This window comes from Lathyrus oleraceus, chromosome 6 (genome assembly GCF_024323335.1).
Source record: "Lathyrus oleraceus cultivar Zhongwan6 chromosome 6, CAAS_Psat_ZW6_1.0, whole genome shotgun sequence".
Taxonomy (NCBI): domain Eukaryota; kingdom Viridiplantae; phylum Streptophyta; class Magnoliopsida; order Fabales; family Fabaceae; genus Lathyrus; species Lathyrus oleraceus.
Window position 1 is genome coordinate 53,450,977 of NC_066584.1, and position 19,541 is coordinate 53,470,517.

The 19,541-nt window shown below is 35.4% G+C and overlaps 1 protein-coding gene across 1 annotated transcript; it reads left to right on the forward strand.

Annotated features, from left to right (window-relative positions):
- The first annotated feature begins 14,384 nt into the window (after window positions 1-14,384).
- LOC127096728 (glycine-rich cell wall structural protein) lies at window positions 14,385-15,812 on the forward strand. Its single transcript, XM_051035282.1, has one exon. The coding sequence runs from the start codon at window positions 14,503-14,505 to the stop codon at window positions 15,508-15,510; it is 1,008 nt and encodes a 335-aa protein (XP_050891239.1). The 5' UTR covers window positions 14,385-14,502; the 3' UTR covers window positions 15,511-15,812.
- Window positions 15,813-19,541: the final 3,729 nt, after the last annotated feature.

A 19,541-nucleotide genomic window follows, 5' to 3' on the forward strand; every position in this document is an offset into this window, starting at 1 on the left:
ATGCATTAGTAAGATAATGAAAAAGGCTATTATTATGATATCATATTATAGTATATTATGTGTCTTACAAATTAAATGAATTATATTTATGATGGGTGTTAAACATGGTTTATATGGTTGATTGTGAAATAACATGACTAAAGATAGCGTAAAGGGCTATTATTATTGTTCCATGTTATAAAATATTATGTGATTTATAAATGCCATGAATTTTATCATGATGAACATTACATATTGTTGTTATGTGGAAGGTGAAGTAACATGATTAAAAACCTTACAAAGATGAGTGAGGAAACCTAGAAGAATAATTTGATTAATAACTTAGAAATATGATCTAGGTTATGGAACATATGTGATATATGTATGAGAATACGGTATTCATTCGTACGACGCTTATGTGAGGTCGTGGACGAATTGTTGCCATGTTTAAGAATGAGACGCATTGTATGGAACATGCCATGTTATTATTTGTGTATTATGGTGAATGAAGTCACCTGTGATTTATGAATTTGTTATGGTTCGTGGAACCAATTATTTGTGGAACCGATCATGTATTCAGAATGTGTGTTTTTCTGTGGTGGTACACATCTCTATTGGTATGCTTAAACGTGTAAGCATTGGGATGTGGGACCAATGATTCGAGCCTCAATTGGGTTTGAGCCCCAACCATGGCGGACATGGGGGAAAGGTGGACACCTAAGTGGGTTAGAGTCCCATACGGTGAAAGATACTCAAAGTGGGTTAGAGTCCCATACGAGTGATGGTTCTTAAAAGTGGGTTAGAGTCCCATAGGGGAACCTGATATCCACCGCGAAAGTCGAATCATACGGACATGCGTGAACCAAGCCTTGGCCTAGACGTAGGTCCGGTTGGGGATCGATGTTGCGTGAATCTGAATAATGATCGTGGTTGAGTTATGAGAACTCAGATGCATGTTGCCATACAATTGCGAGTTAGTTCCCCATCGTTCAAGTCTTCGTTCCCTTGTTGACTTGAGTTGGATATGAGTTGAATATCGATTAGAATACCCTGTAGAGCCGAGTGGACCCATAGGATAGGAGAACTCACTGAGATTATTATCTCATCCCATCATTGTTGTTATTTTTTTTCAGGTATTCTTTACAGGTTGGATCTAAGAGAAACTGTTATGGATGTTTCAAGGGTTGTTGTTCATTATGATCTTCCGCTGTGGAGTGGTGTGCAATGAAGATGTTGTACATAGTTCTTAGATTTTTATTGTTTTGGCATTATTGTATAACATGTTCCATTGATGTTTTAGTTTGGACATGTATATATATTGATGCCATTAGGCACTTATGTTGTGACAGTACCAAAATTTAACACTTGTATGATATTATTCTAGATATATATTATACGGGTTGTTACACATTCCCACCATTGAGAAACAATGGTTGAGTATAACAAAAAATCTTTGAAGTAATGGGTGTGGTCTAGGTTAGGTTTATAAGGCCCCATAGTGGGAATTAATTGTACTTGTTGTGAGTATAATATCTAGACCTTGCATATGGAGAACAAGCAAAACCTTAATCTACCTGATATGTGAACAAGTGATAAATTACTTTGGCCTCTGTTTTATATAATTATAGTCGTTCTGGTTTTAATTTTTCCACCAAAACTTATGTTATGTAGTTACTAATCTTCACTGCCTTGTTCTAAGACTTGACTGGGCGGACAACTTCCATGTCCTTTACTATTATAGCCATTACATTTGTAACAACTGATGTATCATCATGGCCATAACTATCAATTTCTTTTGTCAGGGCTTCAATTGCATAACGGATATCAATAGCATGTTATATGACTCGTGGATGAGTCATCTTTTTGTCTCATAGTCATGCCATATTTCTAGCCGAATAACCTCTCCCACACATCATATCATGACGAGTTGGCCAATATGATATGAGGTTGACTTGAGCTCGCCTATACTTGTTTAAGTGCTCCCCTAAGACTCATAGTGCTCCTAGAGCTAACGAGCCAAGGTCTTGTGAGCTAATTAGGCTTGGATTTTTATAAACATATCGATTCACAATCCCTCAAGTACAAGAGGCCTATAAGAGCGAAGTGATTCAAAGCGTATAAATTCATAGTCCCTCAAGCACAAAGCTTGTAGGGGCAAAGTGATTTAAAACATATATGTTCATAATAACTGACCAAACTATCTTTTAAAAAAAATATATAAGCAAGTGAATGAAAACAACCAAATACTTAAAAATATACCTCATAATAATTCTAAGTTTTTGTTTGTATGGCCTTATCTTATAAAACCTTTTTTGGGTTAATATTAATATATTTGTTTTCCTTTCATCTTTTCTTTACTGCACAATTTATGAAATAATCATATTTAAGAATTATATCTAATTTTATCTTAATTGTGAAAATAAATAAAATAAATATTAAATATTAAACTTTTGAGAAAGTTACCTCATAGTAAAAAATTATAGCGCCTTAGAAAGAGTAAACATTACTATGGATATGAAATTATTATGAGGTAACATAAGGTGTCATAGAAAGTAACTACTTTCTCTTTCAAGCCACTAACAACCAAAGTAAAAAATGGTTTTGGTTAGGGGTGGCAAACGGGCATGCCCGCCCCATTTAGGCCCGCCCCGCAAAAGCCCGCAAAAAAACGGGGCGGGGCGGGGCGGTCATAGTTGAGGATGCGGGCCTAAAACTTAGATCCGCCCCGCAAAAAAGTGAGGATGGGGCGGGGAAAACCCGCAGACACTGCACTCTTTAAGCCTAAAAGTGCAAAAATTTATGTAAATACACGTGTCCGCAAAAGCCTGCGAAAAAAACGGGGCGGGGCGGGGCGGACACATTTGAGGGTGAGAGCCTAAATCCTTGGCCCGCCCCGCACAAAAATACGGGAAAAACGGGCATGCCCAGCGGGCCGAGCCCATTTTGCCACCCCTAGTTTTGGTCATGGGTTCGATTTCTAACAATATCATATTCAAAATGGCGCATGGTTATTTTTCCCCTCAGTTGGGTGTTATTACCGAGGTGACATGTAGTGCCCCCGTTTTGTCCTTAATTTAGACTTTTAACCAATGGGATATATGTTAGGGGATAACTTTCCCCTTAGTTGGGACTTTTAATTAAGGGAAAATCTAATGCATCTTCTATCACTTTTACTCTTTAAATGTTGGGTTGAACGAATCTTATTTTAAAACATACGCATCTATTTTTTTATTAATATAGACATTTCATACAAATATAATCATTTGTTCAACAAAGAAGAATTCCATCATCTAGAAAAGAATTGCAACTCAATAAAAAATGGTGAGTAATATGAATTTGAAAAGGGAGCATAACATTGTGTTGCTTCCTTTTCAAATTCTTATCATTCAACATTTTCTTTTTGGGTTGCAATTGTTTCACCAGATGATGTAATTTCTTCTTTGTTAAACAAATGGTTATGATATTGTGAAATAGATAAATTAATATAAAAAACAAATGCTTATACTTCAAAAAAGATTCATTTTTAAATCCAAAATGTCAAGAACACAGTAAAGTGACAGAAAATAAAAATTTGGAAAATGGACAAATCTAACATATTACCTTGTTATTCCAATGAACCAAAGTAGAAACAATTCCCTTATGTCATTCATTGATGTCAGTACCTTATAAGTACTTTAGTCTTCTCCCTAATAAGGATGTATTATATCACCGTCAAATATAAGGAGTTGAGTCATTTCAGCAACAACAATAACAACAACAACAACAACAAAGAATCCTAAAGGTGGTGTTATATCATCACCATCAACAACAACAATAACAACAACAAAATAAATATATTCTTTTTCCACCTTAAATCTAAAGAACAAAAACAACAACAACAACAACAATAACAATAACAACAATAACAACTTATATTGCTAAGTTAAACTCATGCTTTCATTGCCTCGTTAGAGTTGGTCAAAAAATTATGGAGATCCAAAAAAATTTAATGGAAGAAATGATGTTTTATAGTTTCGTCTAAACAAGTTAAAGCAAGTAGAGCGTTATATATACCTTGGAAAAACAAAAGTCATTGACTTTCCCTCTAGATTTGTAATCCCAACCGAGGGAAATGTAATTTATTTTTAATTTAAAAATTAAAAAAAGACACGTCTATTTTATAAATAAAACACAAAATTATTGTTGTTGGGAGTCAAATCCATTACCTTTTATGCTTTTCCCCTCGGTTGAGAGTTGCAACCGAGGTGAAATTTATGTATTTTAAATTAAAAATAAAATAGGAAGGTGTTGGGAGTCAAACTCGTACCTTGTTAAGTTTTTCACCTCTTTTTGTCCTTCACACCTAGGGGAAATGTAATTTTATTTTTCATTTAAAAATAAAGGAAGGATCTCTAGTTTAATGGTTTCACTTCAGGTCTATGTACAACCGATGTAAAAAATTTGTTTGGAAATATATATTTTGTTGTAGTAAAATATTTACATAAAGTACTAAATATATTTTCTTTTGTTATTAATCTTAATAAAATGGTAATTCTCCCATGATACTTCATTTTTATTTTTATTGCTTTAAAAATACTTTAGTTTAAGTATATCTATAGGATATTCGTTCAGTGTGTTTAATGCGCCAGGTGTATTTATGAAGTATATGAATAAGATTTTCCATCATTACTTGGATCAGTTTATGGTTGTGCTCATCGACGATATCTTAGTGTATTCTAAGACAGATGAAGATCATGCAAAATATCTGAGAGTTATGTTGCAGACTTTGCAAGAGAAGAAGTTGTATGCGAAGTTGTCCAAGAGTGATTTCTGGTTGTGTGAAGTGAGTTTCCTTGGTCATGTGATCTCTAGTAGTGGTATATCAGTTGATCTATTGAAGGTTGATGATGTGTTATAGTGGGAGACTCCAAAGTCTGTTACATAAATCAGAAGTTTTCTGGGTTTGGCTGGTTACTTTATAAGGTTTATATAAGGCTTTTCGAAGTTATGTTTTCCTTTGACTCAGTTAACCTATAAAGGTCAAGCTTATGTGTGAGATGTTCAGTGTGAAGAGAGTCTTCAGGAGCTCAAATGGAAATTGAGGTCGATGTCACTTTTGATTTTTCCAAGCTTGGGTGAATCGTTTGTGGTGTATTGTGATGTTTCAAATATGGGTTCAGGTGGTGTGCTTATGGAGAATGGTCAGGTTGTGCTTATGATTTTGAGGCAACTTAAAGCTCATGGGAGGAATTATCCTACCAATGATTTAGAGTTGACATGTGCGGTTTTTGTGCTTAAAGTTTGGAGACATTATTTGTTTGGCTCTAGATTTGAAGTGTTCAATGATCATAAGAGTTTGAATTATTTGTTCGATCAGAAGGAACTGAATATGAGGCGGAGAAGATGGCTCAAATTCTTGAAAGATTATGATTTTGGTTTGATGTTACCACCCTGGTAAGGCCAATATGGTAACAAGCGCACTGAGTAGGAGGTCCTTGCATGTGTCAGCATTAAGGGTTCAAGAATTGGATTTGATTGAACAGTTTTAAAATCTTAGTTTGTTGTGTGAGCCGACTTTTAACAGTGTGAAGTTGGGTATGCTGAAGTTGACTAGTGGTATTCTTGAAGAGATCATAGGAGGTCAGAAATTCGACTTATGTTTGATTTACCGGTTGGTGTTAATGAATCAAGGTAAATAGGTGAATTTCAGAATTGATGAGAATGGGGTTATAAGGTTATGTGATAGAGTCTGTGTGCCATATATGCCATAGCTTAAAAAGAGTATTCTTGAGTAAGGTCATATGAGTAGTTTGAGTATTCATCCATGTGCTAATAAGATGTACCAAGATCTTAAGAAGATGTTTTAATGGCCATGCATGAAGAAGGATGTCGTTGAGTTTGTCTATTCTTGTTTGACTTGTCAAAAGTCAAAGATTGAGCACCAGAAACCGTCAGGATTGATGCAACCGTTTAGTATTCCTGAGTGGAAGTGGGATATCATCTCTATAGATTTTGTGACAAGTTTGTCGAAGACTCCTAAAGAAGTGATATGATTTGGGTTATGGGGAATAGGCTGACTAAATCACCTCATTTCATTCTGATAAAGATCAATTATCCATTGCATATGTTAGTTGAGGTGTATATTCAGAGGAATGTTGGTTTGCATGGTATTCCTTCGAGTATTATTTCAGATAGAGATCTGAGGTTCAATTTGAGGTTTTAAGAGAGTTGCAGGAAGCCTTGGGAACTAAGTTGTGGTTGAATTCTGCTTACCATCTGCAGACACACAATTAGACAGAAAGGGTTATCCAATCCTTGGAAGATTTGTTGAGAGCTTGTGTTATAGAACAAGAAATAAATTGGGATAGCTACTTGTCGTTGATCGAGTTTACCTATAATAACAATTTACATTTTAGTATTGGAATTGCACCTTTGAGGCTTTGTATGGTATATGGTGTATGACACCTTTGTGTTGGCATGAGTTTGGAGAAAGTGTTGTACTTGGGATAGAGATCGTTCAACAGACAACTGAGAAGATCAAGATGATTCAAGAGAAGATGAGAGCTTCGCAGATCAGGCAGAAGAGTTACCATGACAAGAGAAGAAAGTCTCTTGAGTTTCAAGAGGGTGATCACGTATTTCTGAGAGTTACTCTGGTAACTGGTGTTGGTCGTGTGTTGAAGTCTAACAATGTCACGCTGCATTTCATTTGTCCTTATCAGATTTTGAAAAGAGTATGAGAAGTGGCTTAAAAGTTGTTTTACCATCATCTTTTTTGAATCTTCACAATGTGTTGCACGTGTCTTAACTTTGGAAGTAGGTTTCATATTCGTCTCATGTGATTCAAATGGATGATGTGCCAGTTAGAAAGTGCTTGATTGTGGAGGCATCGCCACTATAAACTGATGATCGAGAAGTGAAACACTTGAGAGGTAAAGAGATCGTCTTGGTGAAGGTTGTGTGGGAAGGACTTGCTAGAGGGAGTGTAACGTGGGAGCTGGAAAAACGGATGAGAGAGTCTCATCTTGATTTGTTTAATTGTGCTATTTTAATTAAATTTGTGATGTGTTGGTGAATTATTTTATTTTATGTAGTTGGGGGTATATGACCTAAGATGAGAGAACACACCTTTTAGAAATAAAATGGGATTTTTATTTAATTTTAATTAATTTAATTATTTAATTTGAGAAAATAGAATGTAGGGTAGAAATTGGAAGTTTAGTAGAGTTTTGGGTGTGGGGGTAATTAACGAGAAGTGAGGGTATCATGAGTAATATTAGAAACAAATAATTAGGTTTTATTTAGATTTATTTAAATAGAGAAATTGGGAGGAAAATAGGTTTTGGGGAATCTGTACGTGAAATTGGGAAAGGAGAAAAAGCAACCAATGGTTTTGGAGAGAGAAGACATATGAGGGCTAGAGTTAGAGACACCATAACCAAAATATTAAGAGATTATTCAATTCTAAGGTAAGGGGAGAGAAGTTATTCATATGTGGATGATTAGGCAAAGAGGATAGAGAGGGTTCCTTACCCTCCTCCTTTGGGGTTTTTCCTCTGTTGGATGTTTTAGTGCTTGAGATGAGTTTTCATTACAAACATTTCAAGAATTTTGTGTCATTGTGTTAATTTCGTGTATTGATTGCATGCTAAATTCATGTGAATTAATTTGATTAATTTTGAAAATTGTTGTTCTTATTGGTTGTGTTAAAAAGGGTTGAAGATGATGATGAGTTTTAATCAGATCGATGTAATATGTGTTAATTTGTGCCTACTTGATTGATTTGAATACTGTATTAACATGTAGGGTTGAATTTCATGTGTTTGGGATCAATTGGTACCGAAATCGGAGATTCGATAGGGTCCCAATGGTGGAAACCACACTTTTTGACGTTGTTGTTATGGGCTCTCGCGTTCAGCACGGTCGGAGCCCTGCTTAGAAAAATTTCGCTCAACACGAGGAGATCTTGCCCAGCGAGATGCCCTATTTTGGTTTTCTAGGAGGAGTTTGCGCTTAGCGAGCAAAAGTCGCGCTCATCGAGCCCTGGTTGCACTTAACAAAAGTGACAACACAAAATTGAGTTACTTTCGAGTTAGTTTTGTGGCAGTGTTTTATTTTGATGATTAATTGGTACTATCATGTACTATTTGAGATTATTTGGTTTTGTTAAAGTGAATCGATGAATTTTGTTGAATGTATAATTATTATGCATGAAATTGATGAGTTTATGTTGAGTTGTGACCAACTCATTGATAATGAGCATTGTTGAGTTTCATGGTGAGTGGCCATGAAAGAGTAATGGTTGAGATGTGATGAGTCTGGTTCAGAGAGAGGACCGTGATGAGCGTTGATAAAGTTGAGTTGCATTACATGCATTCGTGATTTATAGAGTTGCCTGGTTTAGAGAGGAGACTTTAGGGGCCCAATTCAAAGAGTGGACCGTGGCAGGATAACAATCAGTAACAAAACTTTGATCATCAAAAACTTGGTACCACATGCATATAGAGTTGAGGAGTCGAGCATTGCATACACGTCTACATTGAGTATGATTTATTTGTTTATATGAGTTGATGTGAGTGAGTAATTTGATTGTATGAGTTGATTTGGTTGTTTTGTATGAGTTTATGTTATCGATGTTGTCTTGGTAGTTGATATGAGTTGTGAGACTGATAACCTATTGCTTATATATCCTTGTTGTTTACATACACTATCTATGTATGAATGTATTCTTATCCCCTGTTATGTTTGGTGTTTGTACTTTACCCCGATGGTGCAGATACTCAGATAGAGGGGCCTTAGTATTTGTTGACTTGAAGGATGGTGTATTTTGCCTCTTCATTTATCTTTTTCATTTTGAGTTATTACTCGTGTTGCTATGATAGTGTAACACTTGGGGAAAACATTTCTATTTTGGTTCGAGATTGAGAGTATTTTATTTTGAGCATTATTTGCTCTGTTTGGGAAGTTTTGAGATACCTTTTAATTATGAGATATTTGAATTTATTTTATGAGATTACTAGAGTTATTTTGAATTGTTAATTATGATGTGATGAATCTAATAAAGAAGAGCATGTGATGATGGAGTGTGTGTGACACCCTATGTTTAAGTATTTGAAATCATCTATAATTATATGTATTTGTATGTGGGATTTTTAGGGTGTTACAGGCAGGGTCTAGAGGGTTTAGTGAGGAGCTTAGTCAAAACAATTCTGTTAGTCATTGAAGAGCTTCTTCTTTTGAGAAACATCTAACACATTTTAGGGAAGTTTGTAACTCGAGAGAGAGAGAGAGAGAGATGGAGAGAGAGAGAGAGAGAGAGTATACTGGGATGTATAGTGGTTCGACTTTATCATCCTCGCAGGAGCCTACTCGACTTTCAAATGTTTTCCCATTGAAGTTTGTTCTTCCACTATGTCTTAAAAAATATTACACGATTTCATACAATCACATAATCCACAATAATATAGAGAAAAATAAATCTCTTATATAGATCTTGACTTGTATACAACCTTAATGCCAAAATCTCTATAGAATCTTTACTTGATTCTCGCTTCTTGAATCTTCCATCTTCACCAATCTACTCCAAGTTTTCGTGTATGGAAATCCACTTGATCCCACCGATTTCTTGAGTGATTAACTGTTTGAGAATTGAGAATAACTCTTACCTTGTTTGTAGGCATCCATACAATTCTACAAATGCCATCTTGGAGAGAAGAACCTCATTATTTTCACTGGAATTTGTCACTACAGTCACAATAACCACAATCTTGTAAGCCTCCTGAAAATATTTACACAATCTTAAAAGAAACATTAGTTCCAAGACAAATCTTCCTCAACAATTACATATATTCTCAATCAAGATTTGAATTCAAAACATGAGGTTGAAGATGAAATAATTTCATTTGCAAGAGATTTTGAGTTTTCAAAAATTGGAAGTTGTTGTTGTTATGTGTCAGTTATGAAAGATATGAGATGAAAATAATTTATATGCGCGGGAGATTAAGCATAAAGAATAGGTGAAAATGGTTGCTAGATTCTAGTCAATAAAATTTATTGGTTTTGAGTCAAATGAAAAAGTAGAGTGGAACAAGATCAACATAAAAGAAGTGATCTATTTCCTGTAATTCGAGTCAAGCTTTAACTATGATTCAAGTCATGAAAGGTCACGATTCGAGTCATGTAGAGACCCTGATTCGAATCAATTTGGATAGAGCCAAACATGAAAATATAAAAAACGGTGTGATTCGATTCATGTGTAAGTGATTATTCAAATCAAATTTTAATCATGTACAACTTGCAATTCAAGTAACAGTATTGCATGATTCGAATAAAGTGAAAAATGTAATTCGAGTTACGGACCCAAAAATCCTTCTTGTTCTCCTCTATTTTATTTCATTCGAGTCATAATTTGTGAGTGGTTCGATTCACACACAAGAACACTCAATTTTTCAAGTTTTTCAAAATATTTTGAGATTTCACTTCCCACATACCTTGAACCAACATCAAGTATGATTCTTGTTCCATTAACTCAACCAATTGACTTAAAACACAATTATCATACTCAAATGCAAACATTTGATGCATGCTAAAACGATTGGATTCAAAACTTAATCCAAAGATGTACAATCGAATAAGAGACTCAATAAACAATAATAGTGAAACGAAAGCGTAAGAGACAAGCAACAAAATCGTATTGGGGTTTTCCCCCTTAATGTATTAGATATATGCAACATCAATAAATGTATATTATACACTACAAAATTATAATTTATTATTTATATTTATATTAATTAAATATAAATATACATCAAATTTTTTATATTATTATTACAAACACTCTAACTCTTTTTCCTTAAGAGTCTAATTGAACGATAAAAACTAACTAAAATTAAATTATTGTTATAATGGACAATACTGATATTTATAGAATTCAAAATCAGTCATTGGACGAGTTGTGATTCCTCTAACGAATTAGTCTTTTTGGGTTCTTCACGCCAAAGTAATCTTTAAATCACCTTCTTAGCCGCCTTGGATTCGCTGGGTGAGTTGTGATTTATCCAACAAACTTTCCCTATTTTCCAACCCAAACTTTATATTTTTGGATTCGCTGGTCGAGGATCCATTGGCCCAACTAATTGACTTTGAATGCTCAAACCATTTTCTTATTTGTTTGGCTTCGCTAATTGAAGTATGATTTGCCTAACGAATTTGGCTTCACTTTGGTCTTTAAGTCATGGGTCATTTTCCTAATTTGGTTCGATAATTAATCCTTTCTTCAATGCTTTTAAATCTTTTAACCTATGATGATTAAAAGGTAATAAAATAAGATTAATCCATGTATAACTTCAAGACAATGTTCAAATAAAGTATAAATTAGGGGTTTTTTTATGTTACTTTGGGTGTAAGTATACTAATAAATACGTGAATACAATGGTGATAAACAAGTAAATAATTCATTTACCATGAAGCGCTTGTAGAGGAAAACGTAGTTAAAGTTGTAAAGGAAGACCTCATTAAACTTATCTAAGAGAAAGAAAAAGAAAATCAAGATAGTTGAACATGAGGCGTCTATTGTCATGCCTTCCACTAAAGAGTATGAAGTAACTACAATGAAGGAAGTTGGAGGCAATAGGAAGAGAGCCCAACCAACATGAACAAGGAGGAGCTTAAGGCTCAAGGTATGACTCCCTTAATCTTGAACTCAATAGTTTAGTTTTTTATTTATTTATGTCTTTTGTTGTTCTTTCTGTACTAGCCTCTTCCCATGTCCTAATAGTGAGGACATTATCTTCATTTCTAGTTTTTGAGAGGGGTTAATATAAATGATAGTTTAGTTGTTTTAGTTGGTTGCAAAAAAAATTGATAGTTTTAAGGTGATTATTCTTCTACTAGCAGGATTTGGAGAGGTAAGTTGGATGTAATATTAGATTACTGATTATTTTGGGGAAACTATGTTAAAAAACGATTGAATGAATTAGTCGTGCATTGTGTATCCTTGTGGAGATCCTGATTATTTCACGTTAAATCGAAGATGTACATAGCTTATAAGCTATATTATCGGTATCAAATCATAGAAAGAGGAACGCTTTAAATTAAGTTAGAGGGGTGAATTATTATTATAAAGAGGGTGATAATAAAGAAAGGGAATTACTACATGAAGAGTGTATGAAAAAATTTAAAGAAAAAAGATCTCTAACATGTTTATAATCTTTGTTTAAAAATTCTTAGTTATTACTTGTTGTATAATGTGATGTTTAATGTATATATTTGTTTTGAATGTGACTAATTGTGGTTTTAAGGCATGTTTATGATATATGTTGCCACCTTCAGTCCTGTTTATAAGAGAAAATTTACTTTTTAGATTTATTGAATAATCAATATATTTGGATTGTATAATGTATCAGATATATTGATTATTCAATGAATCTAAAAAGTCAATTTTTTTATAACTATGACTAGAGGGAGTAATTTCTAGTTTTTATCAACGTATGCTTTAAATACCCATTTACATGCTTAGAAAATAGATTTCAAGAACTAACACGGTTAAATAGCTAGTAGAAATATCATGTTTACTTAATCACTTTAGACATAAAGTATTAGGATTGTAGATAAACATGACAAATTTTACTTAAAATGTAATGGTGTTAAAAATTGCTTAGACATAAGGGAATTTTAATGAACCATTTGAATATTTTAACATTGTTGACAAATTCCACAAGATTTAATCTTGATCGCATATGATATGACACCACACAATATCACAATCGTTAGATGAATCATTGAATGGATCATTGTCCAACATATTTGTCAATTATGATTTGAACTTATAAACTTTACTATTATACAATGACCACAATCACAACATTTGTAATCATAATCGCATATGCAACCACAACCGCAGTTTAAAATCATATCTCTTACAGTTTATTCTAATAATCTCAATGTTGCCATAGTTCCTTTCAACCATATTCTTCACTCAAGAATTAAACACTTTAAACTTAATATATATTTCCTTTTTGAGATGATTCAAAATAAAGAACTTGAAGTTTACCACATCTCAACTTTGGATAAAAAAGTTTATATTCATATTGTTGGGGAGTCCGTGGAGCAAGACCTGAGAGTGTAAATGAGTTAAACGTTTGGGATCTAAGAGACTTTGACACCACATATCCACAAAAAACTTTAAGACAATGGGGTATGAGTCACCTCTCTTATAAACCAAATATTTTTCCCATTCCTAGTCGATGTTGAACTTTAATACTTTCACACTTGAAATCCAACAATCTCCCCCACAAGTGCGAGTCACCCACATCACTAGTCTTGATCCACACTAGGATTCACTTTCGCTCTCCACCGAATCAACCAGGACTCTGATACCACTTGTTAGGGAGTCAGGGGAGCGATACCTCAATGAGTCAAACGTTGGAGATCTAAAAGACTTTGATGTCATATATCCACCAAAAATCTTAAGACAGTGGAAGTATGAGTCACCTCTCTTATAAACCCAACATTTCCTCTATTACTTATCGATGTGAGATTTTAACACTTTCAGACTTAAAATCCAACCCCATTAATGCTACTTTTACCATTTTCACTTCTTTAGTGTGGCTACAAAACCAAGGGAATGTAAAGGTCATTAAAGACCAAATCAAAGTTAAAACTGTAAATTGGTCAAAGTTGGTTAATTTTGTAGAGTACCAATACTCAACTCAAATTTAATATATTACTTCCTCTATCACAAAATAATTGTCATAGTTGGTGATTTTACACCGATTAAAAAAATAAATGAAAGAATGCGAATAGTATTTTCACAAAATTATCATTGGTTATTATTGGTGTATTTCAATTATCATAAATGTAGAGTGAAAGAATAATAAATTAAGAGTATTAATTAGAGAGCGTAATTGAAAGATAAATATTAAAATTGCATTGGAAACTAAAACACGATATTTATTTTGAGACAAATAACTATATAAGATGTAACAATTATTTTAGAAACGAGGGAATAGGATTAAAGAATAAACAAGCCACATTAAACCGTGTGTTACACAAAAATTAAAAGGATCGGAATTCATATAAATGTCAACAAACTAATCAAAGAGATTGGCTAGTGTGGGTTGCAAACATCTAGAGTTAGAAAATGTATTTCAACTTTTTCTATAGAAATAAAATTGATCCCTAACTGGAGCCATCTGTGGCATTGGCATGGATGAAGAAAAGCGTGGTCCAATACTTACTGGAAACACAAACTGTTATGATTTCGACAATTACTCTATGAGCGATACCCACATGACCTTCTTAAATTTTCTCTTCTTTTGATTCTACCTACTTTTCTGATATAGCCCTAAACTTATTAAAGTCTTCCCATGCATTCTCGACACTTGACAACTCTTTATTACCTTCACTTGCTATCTTTTATTACTCTCAACTGTCCACTATACTGATTCCACTATTATATAACGCACCCTTTTGCATGCAATCTACAGCATCATAACAAGTTTTTCCTACTGAAAAACCGAAACAAAGTGTTGAAAGGTAAGTAAGATGGCAAAGTGGAGTACAATTCTTGTGTTTGTTGTATTTGTTGTAGTGCATGCAAGTGCAGCACGTACAGTTCCAAATGGTGGCGATGAACAAAAAATGGGTGTGGTGCATGCAAATGTGGCGCCACATGCAGAGAGTTCAACCGGTAAGGGTGTTGATGAAAAGAAGAACTTTTTGGGTGGTGGAGTTGGTGGATTTGTGGGAGGGGTTGCTGGGATTGGTGGGTTTGTTGGTGGAATTGGGAAGGCTGGTGCAATAGGTGGTGGAGTTGGAGGTGGAATTGGAAAAGTTGGTGCGATTGGTGGTGGGATAGGTGGAATAGGTGGAATAGGTGGTGGAATCGGAAAGGTTGGTGGGATTGGTGGTGGAATTGGAGGTGGGATTGGAAAGGCTGGTGGGATAGGTGGTGGAATAGGAAAAGTTGGTGGAATTGGTGGTGGAGCTGGAATTGGTGGTTTCCATGGTATTGGTGCCGGAGCTGGAATTGGTGGTTTCCATGGTATTGGTGGTGGCATTGGGAAAGCTGGCGGGCTTGGTGGTGGCATTGGGAAAGCTGGCGGGCTTGGTGGTGGCATTGGGAAAGTTGGTGGGCTTGGTGGTGGAGCTGGAATTGGAGCTGGAATTGGTGCCTTCCATGGGATTGGTGGTGGAGCAGGAATTCTCGGTGGTCACCATGGTATTGGTGGTGGAGTTGGTGGGTTAGGTGGTGCTGGTGGTGGTGCTGGAGGTTTGGGTGGGACTGGAGGAGCTGGAGGCTTAGGTGGCGGTCCTGGAGGCTTGAGTGGTGGTACTGGTATGGGAAGTTTGGGTGGGCCTGGAGGAATCGTAGGTTTGGGTGCACCCGGAGCAGACGGAAACCAAGGTGGGACCGGCGGCCCCGGAGGCTTAGGTGGTGGAAGTGGTGGCTTGGGTGGTGGTTCTAGTAGTTTGGGTATGGGTGGTGGGCCTGGAGGAGATGGAGGCTTGGGAGGTGGTAGTGGTGGTTTGGGTGGTGGTGCTACTCCTTAATAAGACATATTTTGATGCTTTGCATGCATGTTGTTTATTATGCTGCCAATTCAATATTGCTTTTAGGTTAGATAGTCTTAGGTTTCTTTTACGAATATTTAAAATTCCAGCCTCCTATGTTGTTTGTCTTGTCGGGTCAATTTAGAGTTTGAAGTTTTTTTTGTCAACCATGCATCGATGATGATCAATTTAATGTTATTCCTAGTTTGTAAGCAAATGCTCTTTTTGGAGCTATCTTTCAAGTTCATATTGGACTATTTTATTGGCAGGCTTATTCTAATGCAAATTCTAATGTTATTTAATCAACAGTGTATATTAATGCATATTTTTGCACTGCATTTTTTTAAATGGTTGTTTATTTTGCTTTCTCAGTATGTTTAGTGTCTTTATTTGGGAAGGCCGTAATACTATGGAAATTTAAGGGCGTAATCCTCAGCCAATCATCAAAAAGTCTCCTTGACAATGTCAAGTTTCTCAAATATTTGTGAGGGTTAAAAGACATCGATGAAAATTTTGGAAGTTTATTTATAGTATTGCCTTAAAAGACATCTTTGTGAATTCATTAAAAGCCACGGATACTGCGAGACAGATGAAGTAGTTTACTTTTTCCTTTGGAAAGTAAATGGATTTTGAAGTTCCGTTTTGCATGGCTGCCATCTGTAAGTGTAGGTTGACTTGTGTGCGACGAAAACAGAGCATTTAACTTATGTTAATAAGTACACACAAGGTATCACTGACTGGCTTATAATTTGGAACCATTAAGAACGGACTCACACTACACACCAAAGCCATATTAACTCACATCACACGCATAGATATTACTCCATATTCGAATATGCGGTACAGTTTTATTTATCTCAATTTAACAAATTTATTTATTTTATTTATTTTCTGATTCTTATTAAGTAGTTTGTTCCGCCAGAGAACTAGAATCTTCGATGAAACGATTAAATGAAATTTTGAATCAATGAAGTAAGTTTTTGATGCGGCGGTGAAGATATTGATTTGTAAGGTAACACTCTAACGCATATATCACCAGAGAATGAAAAATAATGTGAAAGTGAAAACAAATATGAATATTTGAATTGACGTGTTTTATCCTTACATATCAAAAGCGGTTGAAATCGTTCGCGTGTGTTGCGACGAGTTGTCCTGACAACCGTCTGATTGAATCAAACGATGAATGATGTGCTAAAGTGCAAAATTGTGGCATGTTGCTCTTAGGCCCTTTACTATGGACCTTATCACCCGACATGGCATATTGATATTGGACCCAGTAAAGGATTTGTCACCCTATCAGACACGTTGGCGTGAGACCTCCACTAAAAAATCCCCACCCTAAGCAGCACTTGAGGGACTTGTCCCAGAGCAGCACTTAAGGAACTCACCTCAAACAATATATTTATGCAACCAAGGTGATATAACCTTTGAAATCAATTAAAAATTACAACGAAATTCAAATATCATAAAAGGAGTTACTATAAAGTCTTAATGTTTGCATTAGTAAGCCAATAAGGGCGTGATTAAGAAAAAGGGTCCTCTAAAGGCAGTGATACATTTATTAAAAGATAAAAAGACCTATGTTCTAAGGAGGGGTCGATTCAGGCTCCTAGAACTCCCTCCTCTTAGAGAGAAGGAGTATCCTCTAAAGAAGGGGCATTCTCCTATTATTTACGGGCCCCTTCTCATGTCTTCCTCATCCACCAACTTGTCGTCTTTAACGATCTTGAAAAGATCCATTTCGCTGATATCTAGACTGGAATATTGGCAAATCATCTAGTCCTTTGAATTTTTGAAGTCCTTGTCCTTAGAGGCAACAATCTTGTTTTGGGTGTCCGACGAATCTTACTCCAACGTACACTTATGAAAATCCTCTACTTTAGAATATTCCTTTAGCGTTGCCATCTCCATTTTCATTCGGGCGAGCTCTTCCTTAAACTTCTCAGCCTCTTCCTGGTTCCCATATGAGCCTCCATGCAGTGGTCACTACGAAAATATATTCGAAAGTGCATGTGAGTCTACACATAATCTCTGGTGTCAAAATCCTTATCCTAGATGGTCCACACTATCTTTCCAGAGGGTGAAGAGGAAGATGTCTCTTTCTTGGACGTTCCATCTGAATTAACGATGTTCGGTTGTGCATCCTAATCGATAGTAGGAAAGGCTTGTACCTCGCTGGAAGGGAGACTATAAGAGGCAAAGCGCGCCTATCCAATCATAATAGGCTTCATGCCATACATCCCTGCGAACAACCTTTGCTTGGTATGTAGAGTCTTTTTCTATTCAAGGGTCAACGACGTCATAAGACATGTGAACAAAAGGAAATTATTAGTCAAAACCAATAGATATTTTGCAAATGCCTTAATAATAAGTAAACTTATGCAAGTAGTTAACAACTTATTTGTCGCCATTATCCCTTTTCCCATTATACATTATCTCTAGAACTCATTATATGGAATTAATCCAAGATATCAAGGATATCTTTTTCAGACTTGGTAAGGAATTCATAGTTTAAACCATTTATCGTCACATGGATTTTCATCCAATAAAATGAAAATCGGCATTTTCCGTTCTCATGAAACATTACCATAAACCAGTTTTTCCCCTCACTCTCACGAACCTATATTTCTAAATTTTGCAATTATTTAAATGATGGTAGAAAAGAAATCTCTTAGTCAAGGGGCCCATGGTGATCCAACTGCCATTGTTAGTCGTCTTGGTGCTATATTGAGAAAAGAACAAACCCACAGTGTGAGAGATGTCTAGGTTCCTACATATAGTCTCAAATTCCCTAATAAAGGCTCATTAGTTAGGCGTTAGTTGTGTAAGGGAGACATTTATGGTTTTGGACACATCTTACTCAAACACGGTGAACGGGATTAACACCCCCAAATCCTGGATCACAGGAAGGTACATATAGAAGAAGTCGCCATGTGTGTTATTAGAGGATGCCATGAAAAACCTTTTGGCTTTAGCGCATGAATCTAAAATGATGTCCTCCTCATATCTTGAGCCAGACAAATGCAAGCCCTCACAGAAGGAATCCACCTTCCCTTGCTTGGTATACAATGTACCATAATCTTCAATCCCCGATCTTTTTTATGAGTGAGACGTCATCAATAAACTTGGAGTTTCTAATAAAGTAAAGGGGAAAAAGTTACTATCTCTATCACTATCACTATCACTATCATAATCAAATGTACTCTCCTAAATCCCAAACATCTTTATTTTGAATAACATGTAATCAATCGTCCCATTAGTATTTCTAGAGTTTTTTTTTTTGCAATATTCCCACATGTTTGTAAGCTCATCACCAGTGGAAGGTGTTCTTGCTAAAAAACACCAAAAGGTTGACTTCCTTGTTTTCAGTCAAAGAGAGCCTAAAATGATTGGTTGGAGTGTCTGTTATGTATTTCTTATATTGTTTTGCTTGTCATATACCCTCCAAGCATTCTCCTATTTATAGGTCCCAACCTCCTTCTCTATTCCCATGTTTTACTCTCCATATTCCTCATAAATACATCTGCCAATAACATATGTCTCCCCTATAATTTTTATGTAACGTCGACCTCGTCAATAATTATAACTCCCCTATTTTAATGTTATATTCAGCAATTGTTTCATATGACCCTTCAAATGTCATTGTAACTTTGTCATCAGATCCGACTAGTACGAACTAGATCATTATCGACTCACATGATGTCGGCTCCATCTTGCTTATTTTGATACCCTAACTAGATTCTGATTAGTATATAACAGCACATCTATCTGACCTGTTAGCCTCAACATACTCAGTTTTCACCAACTCGACTTCAGAGAACCTATGTACACGAATAGGCTTCATCGATCTTATACCTCGGATGGTCAAACAAATTTTCTGGAATGTACATAAGCCCTATGAGCATGAGATCTGAAAGGTTGAAATGTTTGGGCAAAGAAATCCCATAAATTTCCTTTCTACATAGATTCGAGGTTTTCTTCGATCTCCTTATGCTGTGATACTTGGTTTTCACCAGTTACTTTAATGATGA